Source organism: Macaca mulatta, chromosome 7 (assembly GCF_049350105.2).
Source record: "Macaca mulatta isolate MMU2019108-1 chromosome 7, T2T-MMU8v2.0, whole genome shotgun sequence".
Taxonomy (NCBI): domain Eukaryota; kingdom Metazoa; phylum Chordata; class Mammalia; order Primates; family Cercopithecidae; genus Macaca; species Macaca mulatta.
In genome coordinates, this window is record NC_133412.1 from 43,344,865 (window position 1) to 43,369,439 (window position 24,575).

General features: G+C 47.0%; 1 protein-coding gene across 3 annotated transcripts in view; it reads right to left on the bottom strand.

The window, feature by feature from the left end:
- Positions 1 to 356: 356 nt before the first annotated feature.
- Positions 357 to 24,575, bottom strand: part of MEGF11 (multiple EGF like domains 11) — a 383,043-nt gene continuing 358,824 nt past the window's right edge. The window contains exons 16-25 of one of the 3 annotated variants that reach the window (XM_028851053.2): positions 23,062 to 23,190; positions 21,925 to 22,053; positions 21,247 to 21,375; positions 20,531 to 20,659; positions 18,803 to 19,039; positions 17,147 to 17,265; positions 14,930 to 14,996; positions 14,221 to 14,322; positions 11,264 to 11,320; positions 357 to 4,300 (exon numbers count right to left, since the gene is read on the bottom strand). In XM_028851053.2, the coding sequence (XP_028706886.2) occupies positions 4,077 to 4,300; positions 11,264 to 11,320; positions 14,221 to 14,322; positions 14,930 to 14,996; positions 17,147 to 17,265; positions 18,803 to 19,039; positions 20,531 to 20,659; positions 21,247 to 21,375; positions 21,925 to 22,053; positions 23,062 to 23,190 (1,322 nt within the window). In that variant the 3' untranslated portion in view covers positions 357 to 4,076. The remainder of the gene's footprint in view (positions 4,301 to 11,263; positions 11,321 to 14,220; positions 14,323 to 14,929; positions 14,997 to 17,146; positions 17,266 to 18,802; positions 19,040 to 20,530; positions 20,660 to 21,246; positions 21,376 to 21,924; positions 22,054 to 23,061; positions 23,191 to 24,575) is intronic. The other 2 variants (XM_077939611.1, XM_077939610.1) reach the window with 2 other exon arrangements.

Below are 24,575 nucleotides of genomic sequence, written 5' to 3' on the forward strand. Positions count from 1 at the left end.
ACTCAGTAAGCTATATTTTAGCATCTGTATTTTATTAAAAAGTAACCCTGTTGCTGCTTTACCAGTTTGATCACAAGTTTATGTCTTTAAAGTTTGTAAAACAGATATACCCATAGTAACTCTACTGGATGATAACTTCTACTCGTGGAAAGCTGTTCATTGCATTTATAGAAATTAAGTGGCCCTTACACTGGCCCTTATTCATTCCATATAAGTACCTTTGTGCCTCTGGGGCTGAGCACAAACTGTAATAGTTGTCTTTGAGTCCAAATATTTGTGAAAGCTGAGAAACCCTCTAATTTTAGTATACTGAATGTATATGAGATTTTTAAATAACTTTTGAACATGAATAAAAATATGGTGCTCACATTTATTATTTTAAAGAAAGAGACTTCTCTGTCAAAAATTCCATACAAGTTTTTCACTTATTTTCAAGCATCTACTAGAATAATTTTCGTTCTTCCAGCTGTTTAAAGTGCCCAAGCAGGATGTAGGTTAGTTCTACCCTTAAACTTAAGGTGTAGATTATAAACGTGTTTTCCATTTGCAGCACAACAGTATGCATTCTTGTTAAATTAGTTTGAGAAATTTGTTTTATTTTGTACAAGGTACAATCCCTCTGCACAGTGAATATATATATTACAAATCTGTGATTTAAAAAAGTATTGCCATTTCACAGTCTCATTAATACTACTGTACAATAATGGTTTTTCTTTCATTCATTTTAATTGTACACATATTTGTCTGAAAATTTAGTTTCTGAAAAATAATTGAGATCTTTCAAAGTCGCCCATAAAATGCACAGTGCACATGTTTAGGCTGACCATGAACCTATTTGTGATGGTGTTAGAAGTTTCTAACAGTTGCTTTGTAAGATTGAAATGTCTTTTACTGATAACTCTTCGATAGGTGAAGGCAGTTATTGTCACCATAATCACACCTTCTGCCTTTCCCTTCTCTGTATTGCCTGGTTTGACTTGTATTATATTTCCTTAAAAAGTCATGGAATGCTAGACCTGAAGGGTTATTAGAGCTGTCTTCCCACTCTCTGTTTCTCCCCTTTTTTATGCATAGAAAAAAAAGGAGCCCAGAGAGGGCAACTAACTTGACCAGAGTAACACTGAAGTCTCTTGATTCAGTGCCTAGCCTTTCCACCTGTTGCTGAATACCTTTGCCCAGAGGATAGTTGACAAAAGAGGCGAAACTTGAAACTTGAGTGATGCTGCTTGTTTGTAGTTTGCCAGGCAGCAGTTATTATACATGCAGGATAAGGGAAGAAGAGAAAACCTGGGATTGAGTTGAAGTTTCTCCTTGCTGATCTGACATCTTCATGCTTCTTCATCTTTGCTTCACAAACACTTGCTGCCCTGAAATACTGAGGTAAGCCGCTTACTTATATTTCTTTCTACATATGTATGAGAAGTATTTACTTGGGTCTACAAAGTAATTTTCTAATATTTATATTTTAATAAGGCTTTTTTGGAAAGTAAATTTACTATTGCTAATCAGTTGTTCCCATGCACACATGCAGCATTCATGTAAGTATTATATATTTTCCTCTAACAGTAAAATTTGCTTATGCCTTGAGTGACGTGGGAAGGGGAGATGTACTCATTTATTTATTTTTTTGCTTTTTCTGATTATTGCCCAAAGTATTGTGTTCCATGGCAGGCTTCCAATTTCTATCAAGGGTTTCAGAACTCTCATACTTGCTGTAGCAGTATTCCAGCTTTGTAATCATTTAGTTCCTCTTCTGTATATCTTTTTGGAAGTGTTTTTTACTGGCTGGACTGTACCAGTGAATAGAGTGGTACAGGAGTAGCCATTAGCTTCCTAGGTTTGCCCTTTTTGTTTTTAATTCTTGTGAGAAGGTTCTCTTTAGGGCTTGGGATTTGACTTCATTTGGACTCATCTGAGCCTCAGTTTATCTATGTTCATAGTGGAAGGTACAGACACATATGAATACTGGGATCTGGAGCATTAGCTCATTGTAATGCATATTGGGCTAGCTCAGTAAGTAGTAGTTTTAAGATAGAAGGTGGAAGGACTTCATATCCCCTGCTGTTTACAGTAACTTTTTACATCACGTTACAGCAGCTGGTTACAGTTCATTCTTTTTTTGATCATTTCATTTAGTTCCATCAAAAAGCGTAATGTACTTTAAGCAATGTAAATTTCCTATATCCACATTTGTCCAATTTCCTGTATACTTTTAGGTTTCATACTACATCAATCCTAAGATTTATGAGGAACTACTTGGAAGCAAGTATTCCTTTGAGTCAAGGGATGCTGACCAAATAAAATGAGGAGGCCAACTAGCCGTCTTTAGGGATACTTAATCCCAACCAGTCTGTGACTGCTTACTTAAAGGATCATCTTAGAGCTCTGTTTTACATGGAATGATTCAGGTGTTGAATGGACTAAGTAGGTATGACATAGCCAGCACTGACTTGTAATGTCCTTAAACTTTGAATTGGCAAAATTTGATAAAGCTGCCCTAGGAATCTTGTTGCAGACTTGTTGCTGCACTTTGGATACGTGTGTGTGTGTGTGTATGTGTGTCTATGTGTCTGTGTGTCTGTGTGTGTATTTAAACCTATCGGGGCACAAGAAAGTAAAGTCTTGTTTTTTTAAAATGGAAGTTGTCAGCATAAGACTATATACTAGATTCTGTAATCTTGGCTGTTGTAATTTGATGGACCAGACACATATGTACAGATATTTTAAGACTGTTCTATTTAAGAACAGTTCATGTCTATGTACTAATTGTCTTCAGTAATAAAACAGATGTTGATGATAACAGCAACCAAAAGTACATATACGTTTTAGGTGCTTTAAAGTAATCCTCTTCCTTCCCCAGTCTCCTTTTTGTCCTAGGAAGGTTTGTTAAACCTACATGTTTTTAAAATATCACGTTTCAGATAAATATATATGTATCAGCTATATTTAGCTGATGTTGATGAGTTGTTATATCTTAAAATGTTTTAAAAATCATATCCAGGGCATTTGGGGCTGAGTGGGTGATAGGATTTGCCTTTGAGAACACAATTCCTTGAACAATTATCCCAGTCCCACCTGGACGCTCTTCTTTAGTTCCAGGTGAACGTAATAACTAACATGCAGCTGGAGCCAGTCTGTACCATTACTTCAAGTCAAGGGATTGTCTTCTTTCAGAGAGTCAGAATATTCAGTAGAGCACACTGCAAGAGAGAAGCTTATCCCTCTTAAGATTGCTTGTCCTGGGATGGCCCATTGGCAGGGCTCTGTCTTACTGGGAGGAGGTCATAATGACCAGGAATATGGCTGTTCCTAGGTAGGTCGTATGGATTCTGGATATAGCTGGAGTTATGACCGCGACCTTCTTGGACCACACTGACTGTGGGCTCTAAGAAATATAGTGAAAAATGAGTTCAGAGAACAGATTAGCTTTGGTTGCCTTGTTGGAGAGGAAGAGAGTTCTGCTTAACTTGGGGAAAGGAGCTAGGGATTTATAAATCTATGACAAATACATGAGGCTTAGGATTCAGGCTTGCTCAGGAGATGGAAAACTAAGTGAATGTGCTGTCAAAATCCAAGCCTCTCGTCAACACAAAAGGATTTAAAATATCCTAGAGGTAGGAGTCTTATCAGTGAGCCCAGGGACATAAACTGGGAGAAGGCAGAAGGTGATTTAGAAACTTGTCAATGTCTCTGATTGCTTTCTTTTTTAAAATGAGATTTGTATCAACAATCAGTTGAAGTGTGTGTGTGTGTGTGTGTGTGTGTGTGTGTGTGCGCGCGCGCGCGCACGCACCCACTTTCCACCCCCGGTATTTGTTTCGTATTAGTCCTAGTGTTTTTTAAAGCAGAGTTGGTACAATAATTTGTACCAACTAATAATTTTGTTGGTATATAATAATTTGTACCAACTTAATAATTCCTGCATTAGTGAGGGAGGGCAGTCCTAGGAAAGACAGTTCACCTTAGAGATGCCTTAAAAAACAACAAAAGAAGGATGTGTGGTCAAGATGGGGTGAGTGGAGAGGGCTTGCTTTTACTTCAAATGCTGCATTATTGCCCTGACTTCACTAAGTTACTTATTTGAGACACCTACCAACTTCATATATATTTTTATTAGATGTCGACAAGGATGGCACATCTGTGTACGGAGACCCCATGTGCACAGGCGACTTCATTTCTACATAGCTGCTTTCTGGAAGCTTGCAGGTGAGGATGGGTGGGTCCTTAATTGTGGCGTAAGGGTTTTCACTGCTATTCAAGGAACAAGTACTAGAACTGCACACGGATTCTTTCATGTAATCTGCAAGGCAAGAGAGAGTTCTTAGGACAAACAAGAATACAAGTCTTCATGTTAATATCAGAAGCAGACTGTAGTTGAGTTTATGTGCCTTCAGGATCCTAGGGCTGGAAAAGCCAGGATAATCCCAGATTGATTTACTTATTAAATGTGTTGAGAAGTGCTCTCCCAGGTAGGCAGAGTTCTTTTTCCAAAGAAACTTATGTTTTTGGAGGACAGGAACATTTTTGTTTTTAGTAGTCAGGTATTAATTCAAGATATGCATAATATGCTTTGACATGTATTATTTAATTTTTGTAAATTCTTGCAAGGATTGCTGATAGTTGCATTTTATGAGATGAAGCCTCAGAGATATGAAGTGACTTAGCTAAAGTCACACAGCTAGTAAATGTCAGTGCCAAGACTTGAATCCATGCCTTTGGACTCCTTGGCCTGTGCATTCTGTGATGATATTCTTGTGAATTCTTCTTTTTTGAGATGTTGCCTAGGCTGGTCTCAAACTCCTGCGCTTAAGTGATTCTTCCGCCTCAGCCTCCTGAGTAGCTGGTATTATCAGTACGTGCCACCACACCTGGCTTGAATTGTTTTCGATGACTGAGAAGCTTAGGTTCAGAAGAAGTAGGCGTGCATGTTTTAGCACAGATGTCAGCAATTTGACAGCCTATAAGTGGCAGACTCTTAGCAGTATCCCTGCCCTCCAGGAGCTCATGATCAGAATAGGGTAGACTGAAGTGTAATTGAGGTGTAAAAAGCACGTCAGTCTTAAGCTAGCCTTTGGAAAGTTCCTGTTTTCTAGCAAGCCTATAACGTGTTCTTGGGTTGTTTATCCTGTTCTTGTCAATGCTAACTGAAACCCATTTCAGCAGCATCTTTCTGATACTAGAGCTCATGCTTCCTCTCCTGCCACCTCTCAGTTGTATAGTTGTACCATCCCCAAGACTTCAGAGTACAAAAGGATGCAGGCTGGTTTCCAAATATGAAATGTAGCTTCACTGGAGGAAGAAAGGTTCTTTAGTGACTAGGAGCCACGGAAGGAAAGGGGATTCCCTCTTTCAGCCTCTATACCATTCTCCTGCACATAGTCCCAAGCAAGGCAGGATTTGCCTGGAAAGAGCAGTAAACTCTAATGTAGCAGCTCTGACCTTCATCTGTGAGGCTGTGCTAGACAAGGGAACTAGACACAAGCACTGGGTTGCTTGAGTTGATAGAAGTGATCTAAAAGGCATCTCAGCACTAAATTTCTGTGAAAGGTAGCAGATGGTGAAATTCTTGGATGATCTGTCACTAGAACTACCACAGTTTACATTTTGGGTTGCTATTTATTTATGCTGTCTGTCTCCAACTTGTGAGAGTAATGAAAATGGTAAAAAGTGAAAGTGATAATGCAACTCAGTGGATGACTTAGATGTACCTTGGGACCCTGAAAGCCAGAACACTCCATATGTACAAAGTAGCTAGATGTATGCCACCACAAGTAGTCTTATTTCCCATAAAAGGCAACTGGTTGGAAGAGGATTTACTTTTCTGTTAAAGTAGATGTCCATTCTGTTGATGTTTGTTTCAGCAGGTAGTATTTCCTCAATCTTGTACAAAAATATGTTCACCCATTAGTTCCTTTAAGTGTTTACAACACTCTGTGGTATAGGTAGAGCAATAATTATCTCTCTCCTCCTCCTCTTATTGCTTATGAGGAAGTCATTGCTTATGAGATTTAGAGTGGGAATTGACTTCCTCAGGATCACACTACTTATCAGTAGCAGAGCAAACTCTGTAGAACTAGGCGCAGAGCACTTTCCATCACAATTTAGCCCAGAAGTTGAGAGGGATGTTGGCTTTAGTCATGTCTTAAGATTGTGGCCTCTTTAGCATATGACTCTAGAGAGAAGGAGAAAATATCCTTGCAAGACACTGAACGATCTCAGCCAGCACCAGCATGGCCTAAAGGGAGGCTAGATAGGCCTAGATGCTGGTTGAGGCTCACATGGGGAAAAGGGGCTGTGGGCCCTTGACTGTGACCTGCCCAAGCCACATAAATTTGCCTCTTAGTGGGTGTTTAGTTTTTTAGTACAAGGAAGTGGTGGTAAGTCCAAGAACCCCAGCGTGGCCCATCTGTCCCACTTTGGGTTCTCTGAACTCACCAGCTAAGGAGTAAGGCAATAGGGCACAGAGCTTCTGGTTTGGAAGCTGATGACTAGTAGTATTTAAAGAAGGGCTATTGCAGCTGCCTCAATGGCATATTTTTTAACACACAAGGAATAACCACTTTACGTAGCACTTACAGTCTTCATTCCAGTTAAGTCATTTGAAACTTGTTACATCGTGAATAGGGCTGGGCAGAAAGGACTATTACTAATTTAGAATGAGGAACGTGAAGCTCAGAAAATTTGCTAATGTAATTCCTAATGTTAGTAAGTAGTTTAGTCAGGACTCAACACCATCTTCTCTTGATACCAATCAAGATGTTTTCCTTCACTACATGTCTTGTTATCCAGTGCTCCTGTCCATATCTCTAAAGGCAAACTGTATCTGCAGTAGCTCCACCTTACCCTTAACAAGGAATGTCTTTGATCTATGGGGCCAAGCCCAGCTGAGAGAAAAAGGCTAAGCTCTTAAGCTTTTTGGGGATATCCCATGACTGACTGAGTTAGGGCAGTAGGAGAGCCTTTGAAGCTCAATGCCTAAAAGAACCTCAGCCAGTTGATAGTGCCTCTTCTCATTTTCACCAGAAAAGTGAGGGCTACTTTAAAGTTTTGGGGAATAAATTGTTGGCTTTGGAGCAGGGGATGAGCCTATATGGATAAAAGAGAAGTTGATGTTTGCGTGGGGGAGGGGCTAAGCTCAGGGAGAAGTATCTTCCATATGGGGCAGAGGATGGAGCAATGCAAGTGTGTGTTGGCTGGGTGGTGAGAAAAGGGTGTTGAATTATGGACTCATCCGTACCCCATCTCTACTGGGACTGGAGAATGGGGAAGGGCTGGGCAAGCTGGAAACTCCACCTCAGGAAGCCAGTTTGTTCTCCAGCTGAGTCATCCACCTGCCTGTGAGAGGGGAGGGCAGGGTGAGTGGAAGAATAACCAGCTGCTCTTAGATACTTCCTCATCCTTTTATAGCCCCACCCCTGTCCCCAGTCCCAACCCTTCAGAGCATTTTGCAAAGAAAGAGGAAGCATCAACCCAGGCTACCCAAGCTCTGGGAGTCACTCCTCCAAGGCTTGTCGTTCGCATCAGGATTGGTGGCTTGGTCCTGTAATGCCCTGGCATTTGCTCTCATCTGGTTCCTACCTCCCCACATAGTCATACACTATCAGAGACAGAGGGGGCTTATGAGATGAACTATGTTTTCATTTTATAAAGGGAGCATCAAATCCAGAGAGAGGCAGTAACTTTCCAGGGCCACCTTGTGTGTGGGATCTGAGCCCACCTTGGCTTAAGGGGCATGCTAACCTCCACCAAGGCTCAGCTTAACTGTTAGGGAAAAACCCAGGCATTGAATATCCATCTCTTGCTTCTTGGCTTGCTACTATTAATAGAAGGCCACACTGCTTCTTCTCTTCCTGGGCCATAAATTAGCATCTTTCTCTTGATGGAGAGATAGGAGGGAGGAGGTCTTGGGGTCAGAACACTGGCTTTAAAAATAATCTTCTGGATGTCATTGGGCTCCTAATTACCTAAGCCCCAAGTTTATGCAAAGAGAAACTTGGAAGTTAGATGGCAAGGAGCACAACGGGCGGGGGTGGGGGGAAGTGGCAGCAACAGTGGGCTCAAGGATTGCAGCATCATAAAGGCGATGGAGAATAGCTGGGAGGATTTCTTCTTTAGCAGTTTGAAATGGCTGACAATTGAACACCAGGCAGTTTGTTGCAGAATCATTGTGCTGGGGGGAGAAGGGGAAATAGAAGGGTGTTGAGCAGTGTAAGTGGTCTCACTGAACCTCCAGGATGACAGTGAGTGGAGTTCTTCAGTAAGTAACAAGGGAAAGGGCAGGCATTGACTAAGGCTTTTATTTTATTTTATTTATTTTATTTATTTATTTTTTGAGACGGAGTCTCAGTCTCGCTCTGTTGCCCAGGCTGGAGTGCAGTGGCTCAATCTGCTCACTGCAAGCTCTGCCTCCTGGGTTCACGCCACTCTCCTGCCTCAGCCTCCTGAGTAGCTGAGACTACAGGCGCCCGCCACCACGCCCAGCTAATTTTTTGTATTTTTAGTAGAGACGGGGTTTCACTATGTTAGCCAGGATGGTCTCGATCTCCTGACCTCGTGATCCTTCCACCTCGGCCTCCCAAAGTGCTGGGATTACAGGCGTGAGCCACTGTGTCCGGCTACCTAAGACTTCTAGAATGTCAGAGATTGAAAGGGCCTTAGAGATGCTGCTAGTACAACCCCATTGTTTTATAGTGGAAGAAACCAAGACCCAGAAAACAGTGCTGTGACCTAGTCAGCACCACACAGCAAGAACTAGGACTACAACCCACATTCCTTAACTCCTAGGCTAGGGCTTTTTCCCCCACTGAGTTCAGAGAACACTGAGACTCTTAATTCTTAGTAGTTCTGATTTGGTTTGCCCCAGTAGTTTCAGGAACTAGTTTCATTTGTGCTACAGACTAGCTTATTAAATGTTTATTTGGGGGGCGTTAGCCAATTAGTGGAATTTATTCCATGTTTTGGTAAGTATTGCTGTAAAGTTCTGAACTGTGACATTGTATTTTCCTTTTTTTCAGTTCTTATTCTGATGTGTTGGTCCCCAACACCTGCTGGTACATTTGCTTACATAGCTCTCTTTTCTCTTTAAAGGATGATTGTAGCCAGAGTGGTAAAATAAAATCTGGCTGCCTGCTGAGCCCTCCCCTGCACTCAGAGGTCAGATATGTGATTCTACGAAATAGGAATGAAATGTATGCTGAGGCAGAGACACTGCTTTCCTGAGCTTTGTTTTACATGTGTCTTTTTTTACATGTTAAGCTTTGAGCTTTGTTGTATATGCGAATTTGAAAGTAACCACCCTAATCACAATGTACAGGACAACACAGTGCATAGGAAAGTTGTGTGTTCAGTTATTGGAGTTTCTGGGCCTGAGTTTATTCACGCTTGATTCATGCGTGGTCTTGAGCTAGAAAGGCCCTTAGAGATCTTTCTGCCCAATCCCCATACCTTTTAGAGAAAGAAACTGAGGTGCCAGGTCATAGTCATGAAATAGAACTGTTCTTTGTTTTCGGCCTTACCTACTGTTCTTCATTTGGATGGTTTAAGTCAAAACACACAGAAAATTGCCAAAATAATGCTTCCAAGGGAATGTCTGTTGGCTGGCTGGGAGACTGGGGATGACCTTTTGTCCTCAGACAGTTCTCTTGGGCTGTGCATATCCTAACAAAGGCTGATAGTGACTCAGCCTCTTGTTCAGAACGCAGTACTCACCACCACCCCCTACCCTGAGCTCACCCCACATCTAATAACCATTTCCCCAAAAGGACTGTAGACGACTAGCTGTTCTTGGTTAGGGAATGGTTGTGTCTTGGTGTATGTAAAGCTAGGTCCGAAAGACTAGAACAATAATCAGGGACATCTGGGTCAGTCTAGACCAGTGTTTGGGGAATAAGCTGCATAAGGATACCCTGAGGGTGCTCTTCATACATGCAGATTCCAGGGCCCCACTCTAGATCTGCATCAGAGTTTTGAGGAGATGGGGCGTGAACATCTGTATTTTTAACAAGCTTTCCAGGTGATTCTGGTACACTGTTAGATTTAGGATATGCATTGGGACCTTTGCTGTCGTATCTCAGTTTGGCTTAAGCTCTTTTTTTTTTTTTTGAGACAGAGTCTTGCTCTGTCGCCTAGGCTGGAGTGCAGTGGCGTGATCTTGGTTCACTGCAACCTTTGCCTCCCGGGTTCAAGCAATTCTTGTGCCTCAGCCTCCCAAGTAGCTGGGATTACAGGTGTATGCTACCATGCCCAACTAATTTTTGTATGTTTAGTAGAGACAGGGTTTTGCCATGTTAGCCAGGCTGGTCTTGAACTTCTGACCTCAAGTGATCTGCCCACCTCAACCTCTCAAAGTGCTGAGATCACAGGTGTGAGCCACTGTGCCTGGCCTTAAGCTGTTTTAAATAGACCTCCGAGACAAAAGAATAGCCCCATTACATTAGTACCACCTTTACAGTATGCAAAAACACTTCCCATCTGTGATTTTATTGGTTACTCATGATAACCTTGTTAGACAATGGGACAGGCATTAGACAATAGGACAGGCAAAATTATCCCAACTTTGCAGATGAGGAAACAGCCTTGGAGAGCTCACAGTCTAAGGTCACAGTTAATAAGCAACAGAGTGGCAAGTAACAGAGTTCCAAAGCCCCCTATTTCACACATTCTGGCATTTAAACCTAGGGCAGGACCTGACCTTTCATCTTTGGCTTCACCTGTAGACTTCCTAGAGGGATGATCCAACTTGCAGTTCCCATGTGTTAGGGATTTGTCTTGGCTTCTCTGCTCTTGGAGGCAGAGATCTCTTGAGGTTGGAGTGCCATACAATATTAACACTGAATATCATTTTCATTCCTTGTGCCCCCAGAAAGCCAGCAGGTGCAGGGTGGCATTCCTTGCTAGTGCAACGACAGGAGGCCTCTGGGGCAGGTAGATCAACTTTATTTCAGATTTTATAATCAATTTAACTCGTACTAATTGGTTGGATAATGATGCTTTACATTTCCGAAGACATTTAGTTGGCATCTATAAAAAACCCACAAGCATTTGCTAAGCAGGTGCAACTGAAATCGAAAGATGAATTCCATTATTATTATGATTGCTCCTCCTGGGCACAGCTACCCAGCAGCCCCAGGCCCTGTGGTCTTTTGACCTTTTGTGGGGGCAGACACACGCAGTTTCTCTCAATTGGAATTCCTGGCCATTTCAGATCTGCACTCTTTATCTTGCTAAGCCCTCTGTAATAAGACATCGGGATTGGATACTCTACCTTTGAAGCCTTTGTCCATAATGTATGTGTTCTGACGTCTATCCATTCCACAAGCACCTGTGAAAAAAATAACGTAAGGCAAGAAAATATGGGGGTGAGGTTTACTTAGACTGCTTGTGTTTGTTCTTTTTTCTTGCTTTTCCCCACTTTCTCCCCTACCCAGAAAATAAATAGTTGTTTATTGCTAGAAAATGATTCTGGGTTTAATCTACCTGAAATTATTTTGATAAATGATTCTGGGTTTAATCCACCTGAAATTGTTTTGATTATAGGAATTCTTAAAAGGCTCATAAGCATTAAGGTGAACTACAGCGACCCCTGGCATATTCAGCACTCCTTCCCTTTAACCTTCACCCTAGGGGAATGTCTTTCAGAAAGTAATAAAAGGCCGTTCTGATGCCACCTGCATTCCCTGCAGGTGAAACTCCAGGCTCCAAGGGTATAGGATAAGGAATGAAGCAGAACCAGTTCTTAGCTTGAGGGAAAGTTGTAAGACATTACAAATCACAGTTCTGTTGGAATTTGGCATGGGTTTGAAGATAATATTTATCACCTCTCAGCTCTGGTCCTGTCTGTCCTCTCCTGGATCCAAGGCTTATCTGAGGGGAGCCAGAGAGAAAGAGGGAGACAGGTGGCTGAGGTTCTTGATTAGTCGTCTTTGTAGGATGTGCAGACATTCCCTCCCATAGCCAGTTCTCTTAGTTACTCATTTTTTGGGGTGGACCATTTGCACATAATGTAGAGTTGTTTTTGGAAAGTATTACCAGTGTTTTCAGCCCCAAGGATTCCTTTCTACCTTTTGGCTGTCAGTTTTTTCCTAAGCTCCAACAACGCATGATGGCCCTGAGCCTCAGCCAGAGGCTTCAGGGACTAAGCTTGGGTTCTTTGCTACTGGTGATCCCAGAAAAGAAATTGTTTGGCATTTCTAGGTTAGGACAGTAATGACTGGCTCAAAGAGCAATTTTTTCTTCCAGCTTTGAACCGAGGACACAGTACCAAGCGAGGCCTGCAGCAAGTACTTACTAAAACACAGTTTGACATTCCATGACTCTTCCCAGTTTCTCACACTGAAGACCATCCTGTTGCTATTTAGATGCCTCCCTATAGCTCCTCTACATAGAGTTCCCATGTTGAATTTGAAAGAGTCTACTCCCATCTGCCTACCTTCCACACATTACTGAGGGATACAGCAGAACCAGGCCTAAGTTTTTCTTTCAAGTTTGCTATTTTTCTTTTCTTTTTTTTTTTTTTTTTGAGACGGGGTCTCGCTGTGTCACCCAGGCTGGAGTACAGTGGCGCAATCTCCGCTCACTGCAACCTCCACCTTCCAGGTTCAGTCGATTCTCCTGTCTCAGCCTCCCGAGTAGCTGGGACTACAGGCATGTGCCACCACTCCCAGCTAATTTTTTTGTATTTTTAACAGATGGGGTTTCACCATGTTGGCCAGGCTGGTCTTGAACTTCTGACCTCACGTGATCTGCCTACCTCAGCCTCCCAAAGTGCTGGGATTACAGGTGTGAGCCACCTCACCCGGCCTCAAATTTTTTCTGAAAGGTGTATAGGTACCTGTGTCCTTCAGAATCATGACTGCAACTGCCTATATGCTGGCATTAGTTCAGCACTTTATACAAAGGACTTCCTTTGCCCTCCCTGAGGGAAGGTGGCTAGGGCATTAACTTTTCCTTTTTACAGAACAGGGAACAGGCCCAAAGAGCAGCAGTGACTTGTCCAAAACCACACCGGCAAGTGAGAAACTGAGTTACAGTTACAGCCCACATCTCTCGAAGTATTCTCTCGCATTGGACACCAGCCTGCCTGGGTGTAAGACAAACGCCAGCGCATGGTGCTCTGGTTACACTAGTTGAAGAGAGAGATCTGTAAAGCAGGAGAAATCTGGCCTGGCTCAGAGGATGCTCCCTTGTGGAAAGAGATACAGGGTGGTGGTGGTGGGGCTGTGTGTGTGTATATGTTGGGGGAGTGGGAGAGATTATAGTTAGTGGGGTTATTAAATGCCCTGGATACTATCCAGGGGACCCACAGCTAAGAATACAGCCTCCTGAGTATAGGCCCAGGGTCCATGCAGCCCATGCCTGCTCAGTGGGCAGATGAATTCAGAACTTTCACCCTTCCTCGTGTTACTGGACCCAGGGACCTGCAGGGGTTGGTAGAGCAGCTCAGTTTCCTTAGAGTTCTAGGAGCCTGAGGTCAGGCCTAGAGTTGTCCAGTGTGCCAAGGCCCTGCCCCAGTGTGCCCCAGAGGAGCCACTTTGTAGGGAGGCCACATTCTCTGTTCATTCATTGTGCTTATTCCTATGATACCTTATGTAACTCCTACCCACATGTTCCCATCTCAGAGCTAACTTTCCAAGTCTCTTGTGTGTGTCTCTCCCAAGCCACCAGGTTTCAGCCCAGGCTGTACTCAGTACATGAGTACAGATGATGTTGGTTGATACATCCTACCCCAGCCTCTGCAGATCCCTGTTTGACAACCCTGCCCTGTGATCTGAGAAAGCTTGGCTTGGGCCACTGGGGTTTCTGGAGTCTCTGGGAAACATTGGACTTTATTAATTAGCCAGAGAGCTAACTCCCTGTTATCCACTCCAGCAGGGCCCAAAGAACCCCAAAGATGTCACCATCCCCAAGTCATTTTTGAATGATGTTGGGTTGTATTTTGTGGCCTGTAGGGAGGGCAGTTTTGTTGTATCTTCTCCACCCTAAGTAGCCCGTTTGTCCACATCCACCATTCACTGTGGGAACAGAATGGGTGATGGGGAAGATCCAGACAGGTTTCCATCTTTAGATAGGGGATTGAGCTGGTAGACATGTTAGGAGGGAAGAGGGCTTAAAAGGGAGAGTTCTGGGACCATGGGGTGGAGGTCAAGGTGCAGGGATGGGGATTAGGGCAGGTGCTGGGTCTGGTCTGGCATGAGGGGGTGGAGGGTAGGGCTGGGGTCTGACCTGGTGAGTGTGGCTCAGCGGGGTGGCTGAGGTGTCTAAGTTCAATGTAGAAGTCCTCGGGCGGGTACCTGGCCTCCAGGGCACTGATCTGGAAATGGGAGTCTAGTGAGAGGAATGACAGGGAGGAGCCATTATTCCCAGGGCCCTGGTATGGCAGGGAAGAGGGTAGGAAGTACACAAGTGGGCCAGGGTCAGGGTGAGGCAGGCTGGGAGGACTTGGGGGCCTCTGTGTATAGCATCCAGAGGGGCTGGGGCCAGGGGCTCTGTTAGAGCCAAGGTCATCTGCCTTGTTTCCCCTCTCCCTCCCTCCCTCCGTTCCTTCCTCCCTCCCTCTGCAGGAATTAGTGCTCCTCCACCAGGGAGGAGGCAGGGGAAAGAAGCCCTTGAAAGGAGTGCCTTGGTAGGGCCTGGGTCGTCAGGCAGAGGTTCCTATCCAGATGGTGAGTGTCTTTTGCTTCCATCTAGATTCCCTACATCCTGGCCCTGGTTTTCTCCCTTGTGGTCCCTGGGTAATAGCAGGGACTTAGCCCTAATATAGTAATGGAAAGGGATTCTAGGGCTTCATCTGCTTGTAAGAGCCGAAATTTCTCCCTGGGGGAAACCATGTTCAGGACTCATAACCCTTTCCCTTCAAGCTGGGTCCCTCTCAATATGGAAGAAGAATAGGGTGGGACATGATGGTGGGGACCAGACTCAAACCACTACTGACCTAACACGTTCACATAGCTGTAGGGGGTCCAGCCTGCTGTGTCTCTGTCAAGGGACTTGTTACTGAGCTGTTTGGAGAGTAGGAGAGCCAGTTAATATATAGTGCCCCAGGTGCCCTTCCCCAATCTTCACTTTGCGTAGCTTCAGTGCACGCACCCTGTGATAATCCTGACCCACCTGGGTCCTAGGCCATTGAAAGAAAGGGCAAGCTAGGTGTTCCATGACAGGCCACCATGGTGTGGTTGATGCCAGTGGGAACAGAACATACCCCACCCCAGGTGTTGGGCTGAAGTTGTAGGGTTCCCAGGCCTCCTGGGGTAGCTTGAGCCAAGCTGGCCCTGATAGAGGAAGCAGATTAGCTGGGGGGTGGGCCTTAGCTTTAGGAGAGGGGCCTCTGGTGACGTCCCAGCTGCAACATGAGGCCATCTCCAGCACAGAGGGAAGTCTTGAGGCTGCCTGCAATGTCACTGTTACCTCTGCCACCTGATCTTGATTAGGGCTGAATGTGAGATTTTCCTTTTCCTGTGACCAAAGGAAAGCTTCAGAATAGAGTATCTTGAGGTTTATGTTGTCATCTTTCCTTTCTCTACATTTTCACAGCTGCCCTTCATATGAGGCAAGGATGGTTATCCTCATTTTACAGATGGCGACCTGAGTCCTGACTTGTGTGCTTTGCTTGTGAACACACAAGGAGTCAGTGACAAAGCTGTGTCTGGAACTCAGGTCTCAGCTCCCAGTGCCATGTCCTTTCCATGTCATCACAGCTGCCTGCCTCTGCTGCAGATGCCCTATCTGTTAGACTGAGGGGTCCTTAACCACATAGAGCCACTCTGGGCCCCTGGGTTGAGGTGACCCAGAGGGTCACCAAGTTGGCTACTCTGCAGTAATTCCAGCCCCTTACCAAAAGAGGGTGGAGGCTGAGAGTGGTCTTGGGGTGTTGGCTTGATAGTGGTTGCCCTTGAGGCTGTATATCTGTGTTACTGTTGCTGGACCAGGTCTGTAGGCCGATGGTCATTCTCCACGGGACAGGGAAGAAAGGACTCGTAGATCTCTAGGGCATAGCCCTGGACAGTGAAAGCCATGCTTTTGTCCCAGAATGGGTATTATGGGAAGCTAGGAATCCTGAAATTCCCACTCCCACCATGGCCCTGCTCCCCACTGTTCTGTGTCTGTGGGCATGGGCACAGGTGGGTATCCAGAGGTATGCAGCATGAGCCTCTCAGACCTGTCCTCAGGGACTGTTCATCCTCACTTCTTGTTTCCCGCTCTGCCTGGTGTGAGTCTGGGCACATTAAGGGAGCTCCCATATGTATTATCTACACATAGGTGCGGAGACATCCTTGCCCAAGGGCCTGTGAGTATAAGAGGACATCTTGCCAACAGCCAGGGTTATGCTGGAAGCTGTCAGGGAAGGTCCTGTCCAGAAGGGTGCACACCTACCATGAAGACCTACAGAACTCACTGTCCACAGAACACTGGCTGTGGCTGAAGTTTGGGTTCCACATCCCTTGTGTTGATTGAGATTGCAACAAATGGTTATGAGTGGGTACTGATGACATGGTTATGTTCACATTGTTAGGTAGTTATCTGAATAACAGTAGTTACTCTATAATATGCCAGTTGCACACCTTGTGTTGGTAGCATACTGCAGTGATTTGTGATAGGTGGTCTAGTTTTTTTCTTTTTTTTTTTTTTTTTTTTTTTTGAGATGGAGTCTTGCTCTGTCGTCAGGCTGGAGTGCAATGGCATGATCTCAGCTCACAGCAGCCTCCACTTCCTGGGTTCAAGCAATCCTCCTGCCTCAGCCTCCCAAGTAGCTGGGAATACGGGCGTGAGCCACCACGCCTGGCCTACAAGGTGGTCTGGTGTTTTGATTACATGCTGACATGTGGCAAAAGTGTCTACATGATTATAGGTGATAAAGCTAATACGTGATTACATGACTTGGTACCAGTTGGTTACAGGATGCAGGGGTATATGTTATAGTGAGTGATGCTGTGGGTTGGTTACACAGCACTTGGCTCCACATAACATGCTGGCTCCATTACATGCTTCACAGAGTGTTTACATGTACCATGGATCACAGGGTTGCTTTTAATGTATTGGCAGTCAGTTCTACATGGACCCTCCATGTGGGGGATGCAGTTCCTTCCTGGGCAGAGGTGAGGGTTAAATGAGAGGGCAGTGAGTGGGGGCTGGGGAATCAGGGGCCCGGTACCTTGGTGGGGCTGTTCCTGTCCAGAGTGCTGGCCTGGCTGGTGGCAGGCCCCCCACATGCCAGTGCGTGGTAGCTGGAATTGGAAAAGCAGTGGGCATGGCTGCTACTTTGAGACAAATCTGGGAAGAGAACAAGGTGCCACATACCATCATACCCCTGCCCCTGGTATGAGATACCCCCAGTACTAATGCTTGGGCTGGGAGCCTTGAGAGAGCCCGGCAAAGACAAACAGCCAAGTACCCCATCCCCCAAGCTTCCTGGCATCCACTACCCCTACCGAAATCTGGAGAGCCTGATTTGCTGCTTCCCTTATGCTGGTCCTCCCTGCAGCATGGCAGAATGCAGGATAGGCTCGCCAGTGCCAGGGCGGGGCACCATCAACTGGAGCCTGGATGGGGCATGTTGGCTTTGATAGCCTTACATGTTTCTGAGTCCCTATTTAGGGCTGGACTCCTGCTTCCTTCTAGGGTCACATCCTGGTAATGAGATCATAAAGAGAACCTCACTCCTCTTGACTCCGTTCTTCCCTCCTAAGGATTCCAGAACCTCTCCATAGGGCCAGGGAATACCAGAGGAATGGCATAGGAAACCCTAGCCAACCTTCTCAGTATAGTCATAGAAGAAAATCCCCAAATCTCCCGTGTGGGGGATGTCTGCTTGCTGTAGTGTGGCATGTAGACCAGGAGCTCCTTGAAGGCATGGTGTGCACTGGCCTGCCTCTGTCTACCCTGCAGTGCCTAGCATGAAGCTGGACATACAGAAGGCAATACTTAGCAGGAATGGGCTGAAGTGATTTGGGTTTTCTAAGCACAAGGTCCAGGAGGCTGCAGATGAGCCATGAGCCATGCGCCATGGAGCCACCTGGAGAGAGCTGTCACCTTGTGCCCACCCAGACGGGCCCAGCCTCGCATGGTCCATGACTATAGGGCAATTTCAGAGCATTTTGGCCTCTACTTTTTAGCCAAATATGAAGCAAAAAAACCTTTCTTATTTCCAAGGCAGCAGTCCAGGGTTCAGGGGAAAGGAAGGATATCGCCCAGCAGCCCCACCTTGACCCCACTCAGACTCCCAATTAAAATGCCTATTGGAGCTGTTAACCACATTCGTGGATGCACTGGGCTCTGGCACACTTGCCAGAGGGACATTGTTCAAACTTTCAGACCTCCCCCAAGTCAGGTAGTGTCCCCTTCCACTGTACTAATAGGGCCCTCTCTAACTGGGAACTGGGAAGGAGGGTTGTCCTGAGGCCTTCACCAGGGAAACAAATGGACAAGCTCTGGGCACTGGGCTCCAAGGTCTAGTCTCCTGAGGTGGTACAGGCATCAGGTTGGGGAGACGGTCCCCTGGAGAGCTTAGGAAAGTGACTGGTTAGTGTGGGTGACCCTGAGGCCGAAAGCTGGTGGGAAGGATAGGGAAGCTCTGGGAAAATGGGAGGAGGCTCCCAACCATAGCTGCTCAGAGCTAGGGACTCAGGAAACAATTTCCTCTTGGAACCCCAGATACCTTTTCTAGGTAGGCTCCTGCTCCCCATCCCCACTGTCACTCTAGGGGAGACTGAGCTACATCCAGCCATAGCAGTCAACCCTACAGGTACAACCATTCCTGGGGTGTGTGTGTGGAGGGGAAGAGGAGGAAGGACAGGAGCATGGCCCTTACCTGAGAGGGAGTAGTCGGTGCTGGTCATCCTCATGGCAGGTGTGTAGGAGACGCGGGGAGCCAGGTCTCGGCCCTTCTCTTTCTGCCGCCGCCGATGCCAGGCAAATAGGCCCAGCAGCACCACAATGAGGAATAACAGGAGCATGATGCCTGTGACAGCACCCACCGAGTGCCGCTCTGCACCCAGTGCTGGGCTGATCTTGGTGTAGGGATTCAGCTCCTCCATCATGAGGGCAGCTGCGGGCAGAGGGAGGGCCTGAGCCTGGGGCTGGCCTGCTTGCACTTCAGGTCTCCTGGGCCCGGGCTTAGATGCCCGTAACCCCTCTAATGTTAGGAGACCTGGTTCTGGCCTTGGCCTGATTTCCTCAGTCTCTACGTGACTACCCCCAGCCCTCACTGTGCCTTCGTCCCTAAAGGGGTGGGAGTCCCAGGGTCATGACAAGGAACAGTTGTGACTGTGGATGTGAAACAATAACAAATATTATTTTACTGTGTTCCAAAAATGAGTTAACAGATATTAATTTATTTACTCTTCAGCAGCCCTATGAAGGGATTAGTATTTTCCTTTCACAGATGAAAAAACCAATTTTACCAAAGGTTAGGTAATGTGCCCAAGATTACATAACCTGTAATTGGTGGAGTCAGGAGAAATTGAACACAGCTCCTCTCCCTGCTTCCTAATTGTGTGGCTCAGAGTCCCTGGTTTGCTCGTTTGTAACACGGGGACAATAGCCCCACCCTCCCCAGTCATTGTGAGCACCAAATGATAGACTGGCAAGGAAAGCTCTAAGTACTGTGCTATTATTTCCAGGTTTACTGCCCGCAGGACCCCTCTTGGTGATGTATGTGAGGGCTGCCCCTGCCTTCCATGCTGATGCTTAGTCTAGGGGGCTGTCCTGCCAGGCCCGCAGTGTCTGGACTTCTTGACTGTTGGCTACTGGCTGAACTGAGCTGGCCAACATCACTAGGGAGGTAAATGTGCTGCATTATCGTTCTCAGTGATTTATCCTCAGAATGCAACGGAAATCTGTCTTTTGGCTCCTTTTCTGTAATGTGGATAATTGAGAGTCCATTTTCATCCCCCATGTAGAACCAACATGTTTGTAGCACATTATATAACAAAGCCAGCATTTATTGGAGTGTTCACTTATGGGCCAGGCACCATGCTGAGTCCTTTACTCATACTGTCTCAACTTGATTCTCACAGCCTGACCTTGGGACTCCATCCCCTTTAGGCCCTATGAGGTATTGTCCGACTGTAGGGCTAGAGCCCAGGTTGAGCCCCTTTGGGCTCCTCAGCCTTCAGAGTAACCTTGTGTTATGGGGGAAGACGATTAATCTACTCTTCCCACTTTGCACGTGGAGTAACAGGCCTAGCAAAATCAAATAACCTACCCAAGGACACCTAGCAGGTAAGGCAGAACTAGAACTTGGCAGATATTCTAACTTGGTCTGGTGACCTTTCCATAGTACTAGCTTGTGGCTACCCTTGCTTGGCTCATGGGAAACTTGCCAAGGGCAAGCCTGGGGAGGCTGTGACTGAGAGACTGCCTGCTCCTTATGCCTCTCCAGCTCTTGGAGCCTCTGCAGCCCACCCTATTCCTGCTGTCCTCACAAATGTGAATAAAGGGAGGTGTCATCAAATCCAGCTGTTCCAGTTGGAATCTCCCTAGAGCCTCCATAGGGCCCTTTCCACAGAGCCCAGGGGCTCTGCCACCTGTGTATTACCTTGGTCACACCTGATTCCTTTGAAGCCAGGGCTGCAGTAACAGGTGCCGGTGACATGGTCACAGGTGGAGTTGTTCATGCACTCACATAGCTGCTGACACCCATAGCCAAAGGTTCCTGGAGCACATCCTGTGTGGCACAAAGAGTTAGGGTAGAGGACCCACTCACTCTCCACCCCTCCCATTCCATGTGTAGACAGCTATGGCAATAAGCCTGTTCTGCCTCCCACCGAGTGAAGCCTATTCCCTTAGCTCCTGTTGTGCTTTGGCTAGATACTTGGGGGTGGACAGAGCATTTATAGCACTGAGTGGGGGACACAGGGACAGAGGAGGAGAGAGCAGGGCCCACTCACCCCTACTTCCTCCTCATGCAACACATTTCAGCAGTATCTTCCACCTGCCAGGCCCTAATCTGAGTGCCATAGGGACTTTAAAGAATAATAAAAAAAGATCTGCCTCCCACTATTCTCTCATTACCTGCTATGACCTCTGCCCTGCCCTAAATGCCCCCCATCTCCTCCCAACTGACGGGAGAAATTCTTCAAACAATAATGTAGGCATGACATTCCTCAGCAGTTTTCCTTGGAAGTTGCCCCCAAAGTCAAGGGACCAAGGGGTACAGAGCCCTGAGTGAGTGGACCTTGAAGCGGGAGGCATCCTCTGCAGGAGGCTGGAGCCCAGCAGCATCACCCAGGATCAGGGGTCAGGACAGCTTACTCTGCTCACAGTGTTGCCCGGTGAAGCCTGTGCGGCAGGTGCACTTGCCACTGATGTGGTCACAGCTGGCGCCATTCTGACACTGGCATACACGCCCACAGTCCTTCCCAAAAAATGCTGCTGGGCAGCCTAGAGAAACAGGATTTCCAGTGATGAGAGTTGCTGCTGGGTGAGGATAAGGGGTGCAGCGGGAACCAGACCTGTCTTCTGTCTCTTTTTTTGCTGAGCATGGGATGAAGACTAGTGAGGCCCTGCACCAGAGCTGTCTCCCTGCTCAGGATCTTCATGCTGAAGGGGCAGGGGCTAGATGATCTTTGCCTTTTCAAGACAGAGGGGATGTGGAACCACAGGCCAGGCTAGGGTCTCCTTCCTGTGTGGCCACAGGCTGCTCCTCCCCACTCTGGGCCCCACTGTCCAAGGAGGGTCTGGTCTTGGTGATTGCTGGGGTACCTTGCAGCCCCGACCTTCCAGGACTTTGGGCTTGTCAGTCCCCTGAATCCAGTCAGGTCTGGAGCTGCCCCTGCAGAGCTCCTCAGTTCTCATGGGGGCAGGAGTCAGGTACTAATCCTGGGGCCGCCTTCCTTCTTCCCTCCCTGCTGGTCTGGACAATGCCGACACTGGCCAGTAGGCCGCAGCATGGGATTCTAAGTGGCTGGGAGGCCAGGAGGTGGGGCTTACGCTGTGTGCAGAAGAGTCCAGTCCAGCCAGGGGTGCAGTGGCAGGCCCCGTCCTCGGCGCTGCAGCTCGCCCCGTTGTGGCAGCTGCATGTGTGGAAGCAGGCAGGGCCCCAGAACCCGGGTGGGCAAGCTGGGATGTGGGTGAAATGCAGAGGGTGAGGGGAAGGCAGAGAGGGGCAGTGGAGAGGGAGAAGAAGGGGGAGTACACGTCAGAGCCAAGATGCCAGGATGGACCTGGCTGACATTTCCTGGCTTTCAGTGGCTTCACACATTGTTCCCAGAATTCCTGCACTTACCTCTTGGCTTAGTTACCCAAGATTCCCATTAAGCCCAGATTCTCTACCCACTCTCGAAGTGTTTGATGCTGACTCAGCAGGGCTCTGAGGGCCCCTGAGCCTCCCCTCTCAGGGGACTGATTTGGAGCATGCGGGTAAACACTGTGGTTTGCCATGTATGTACTGTGTGTGCTTCCCCACGAGAATGGGGACTTTCCTAGGGCAGGAGCTCTCTCCTCTCAGTTGGTGAGCTCCTGACAGCGGAGCCTATGTCTCCTCATCAGAATGGAAATTCCCTCAGCCATCTAACTAGGACCTCCCGGAGGGTACTGGCTAGGTCTCACCCATCAGACAAGGAGCTCCACAGGGTCTCTGTCCTTAGTTTGGGGGCTTCTGGAGAGAGGCTGTTCCCTTCACATCAGATTGGTGCGCTTTACATGAACAGCCTCTAGGACATCATTCACATGGGCCACCCAGAGGGCACCGTACTCTCCTGAAGTGGCTGCCCTGGCCTCATCTCACTTCCCTACTCCCAAACTCAAGCATGCCGTTGCCCCTCCTCTTTCCCATCCAAACTCAGGGGCTACTCCTTGCCCAGGTGCTAATGGAGTATTGAGCCTCAGAATTCATAGCATTAATGGTACTGTCAACAATATCAATACCTTTGATACCAGTAGTTAATACCAATGATCAATTCTAATAATCCATCATGTTAGCTATAGAGCTAAATGGGGCTTGTTCCTACATGCAGAAGATTTCATCCCTCGAAGTGGAGGCACCAGGACAGAGAGGTTTTGGGCAAGAAAGGGAGAATTTTTGGGCCTGACTCCAGGTAAGGGCATTCCCAGGTAGTAGCAACTTACCCTGTGAGCAGTCCTTGCCAATCCATCCAGGAAAGCACTGACAGGAGCCATCGATAGGGCTGCAGGTCCCATTGTTGGCACAGGAGCAAAGCTGGGCACAGTCCTGCCCAAAGTGTCCTCCAGCACACACTGTGGGCACAGGGCAGCCTGGCACCCATCCTCCCACCTGTGTTCCTCTGACCTCCACCCACAGCCTCATCCCTAGAAGTTCCCAAGCCACAGCCACGATCACCCAGGGGTCATGGATCTGGATGGAAACCGTGCCCACCTTGGTACCCTCGTCACCCTTCTCCATTTGCACATAAATGAGTTGCCCCTCTCATGCCTACAGCTGCATTCTTCAGAAGGCTCTATTATGATTGCCTTTAAGAACAGCCTGAGGCCCATGGAGGTAGAATCACCTGACTTAGGCCTCACAGATGAGAAGTGGGAGGCTGAGCACTATACTTCTGGACTCACAGTCCAGTGCTCCCTGTGCTGTTCCACAGCCTTCTGCTTCCATTACTACTTTCACCAACATCACAGATTCCACAACCACAAGGGTAGAGAATGTGTACAGCTGGACAGAGAGGGATAAATGCTGTGTGGCAGGCCTGCCTGCGGTTTGACTGTTAAAGGACCAGCCCTGAGTGTCTGTCCCTGCCCGCCTCTTTCCTCTGACCTGTTGCTCAAGCCTCTCAGCTCAGCATCCTCCTCACAAAAGCCCTCCTGAGTTCAGAAGGCCCTCTCCACCACTGGTATTTCCAATTTGAGTCACTTGGAGGATTTTGGTCGCAGACTTTCCTGGAGGAGTCACTCCTTTGTCCCTGGAGGAAGAGCTGGTTTCCTCAGTCAGGCTGCAAAGCTCTTTTAGGACTAGGCTTGAGTATTCGTTGAGCACTTAACCTTTTATTTCCCCTTGCAATTCATGCCCCACCTGCTTCCTACAGCTGGAGCTCTCTAAAGCACAGCTTTCTTCATGGCACTCCTATGTCCTGCTCAGAGAGCCTCAGTGGGTTCCCATTGCCACAAAATAAAGTCGATCCTGGAGAGCAGCACAGAGGATGATGGGAATGTGTTGATTCTTGAAGATACATGACTTCGCCAGGGCCCAGGTCTCTCACATCTTGGGCTGAAACCCTCTGCTTTACACCACACTGCCTCATATTGGTAGTTCTTCCCCAGCCAGACTGTGGGCCACTAGTGGCTAGGATCTGCATCTACTCAGTGCCTCTCCTGGACATGATGTGGTAGTTGAGACAAATAATAAAGGCAGTACGGTGGACCAGACTCTCCAGTCCAAAGCCTTGAATTTAGGTCCAAGTTTTCTTTATGTATTCAACAAACATATACATGACACTTAAATGCATCAGACACTGTTCAATGTGCTTCACAAATACAGGCATACCTCAGAGATGTGGGTTTGGTTCTAGATCACTGGAAGTGAATATTGCAATAAAGCAAGTCACAAATGTTTTGGTTTCCCAGAGCATACAAAAGTTATGTTTACATTGTACTGTACTCTATTAAGTGTG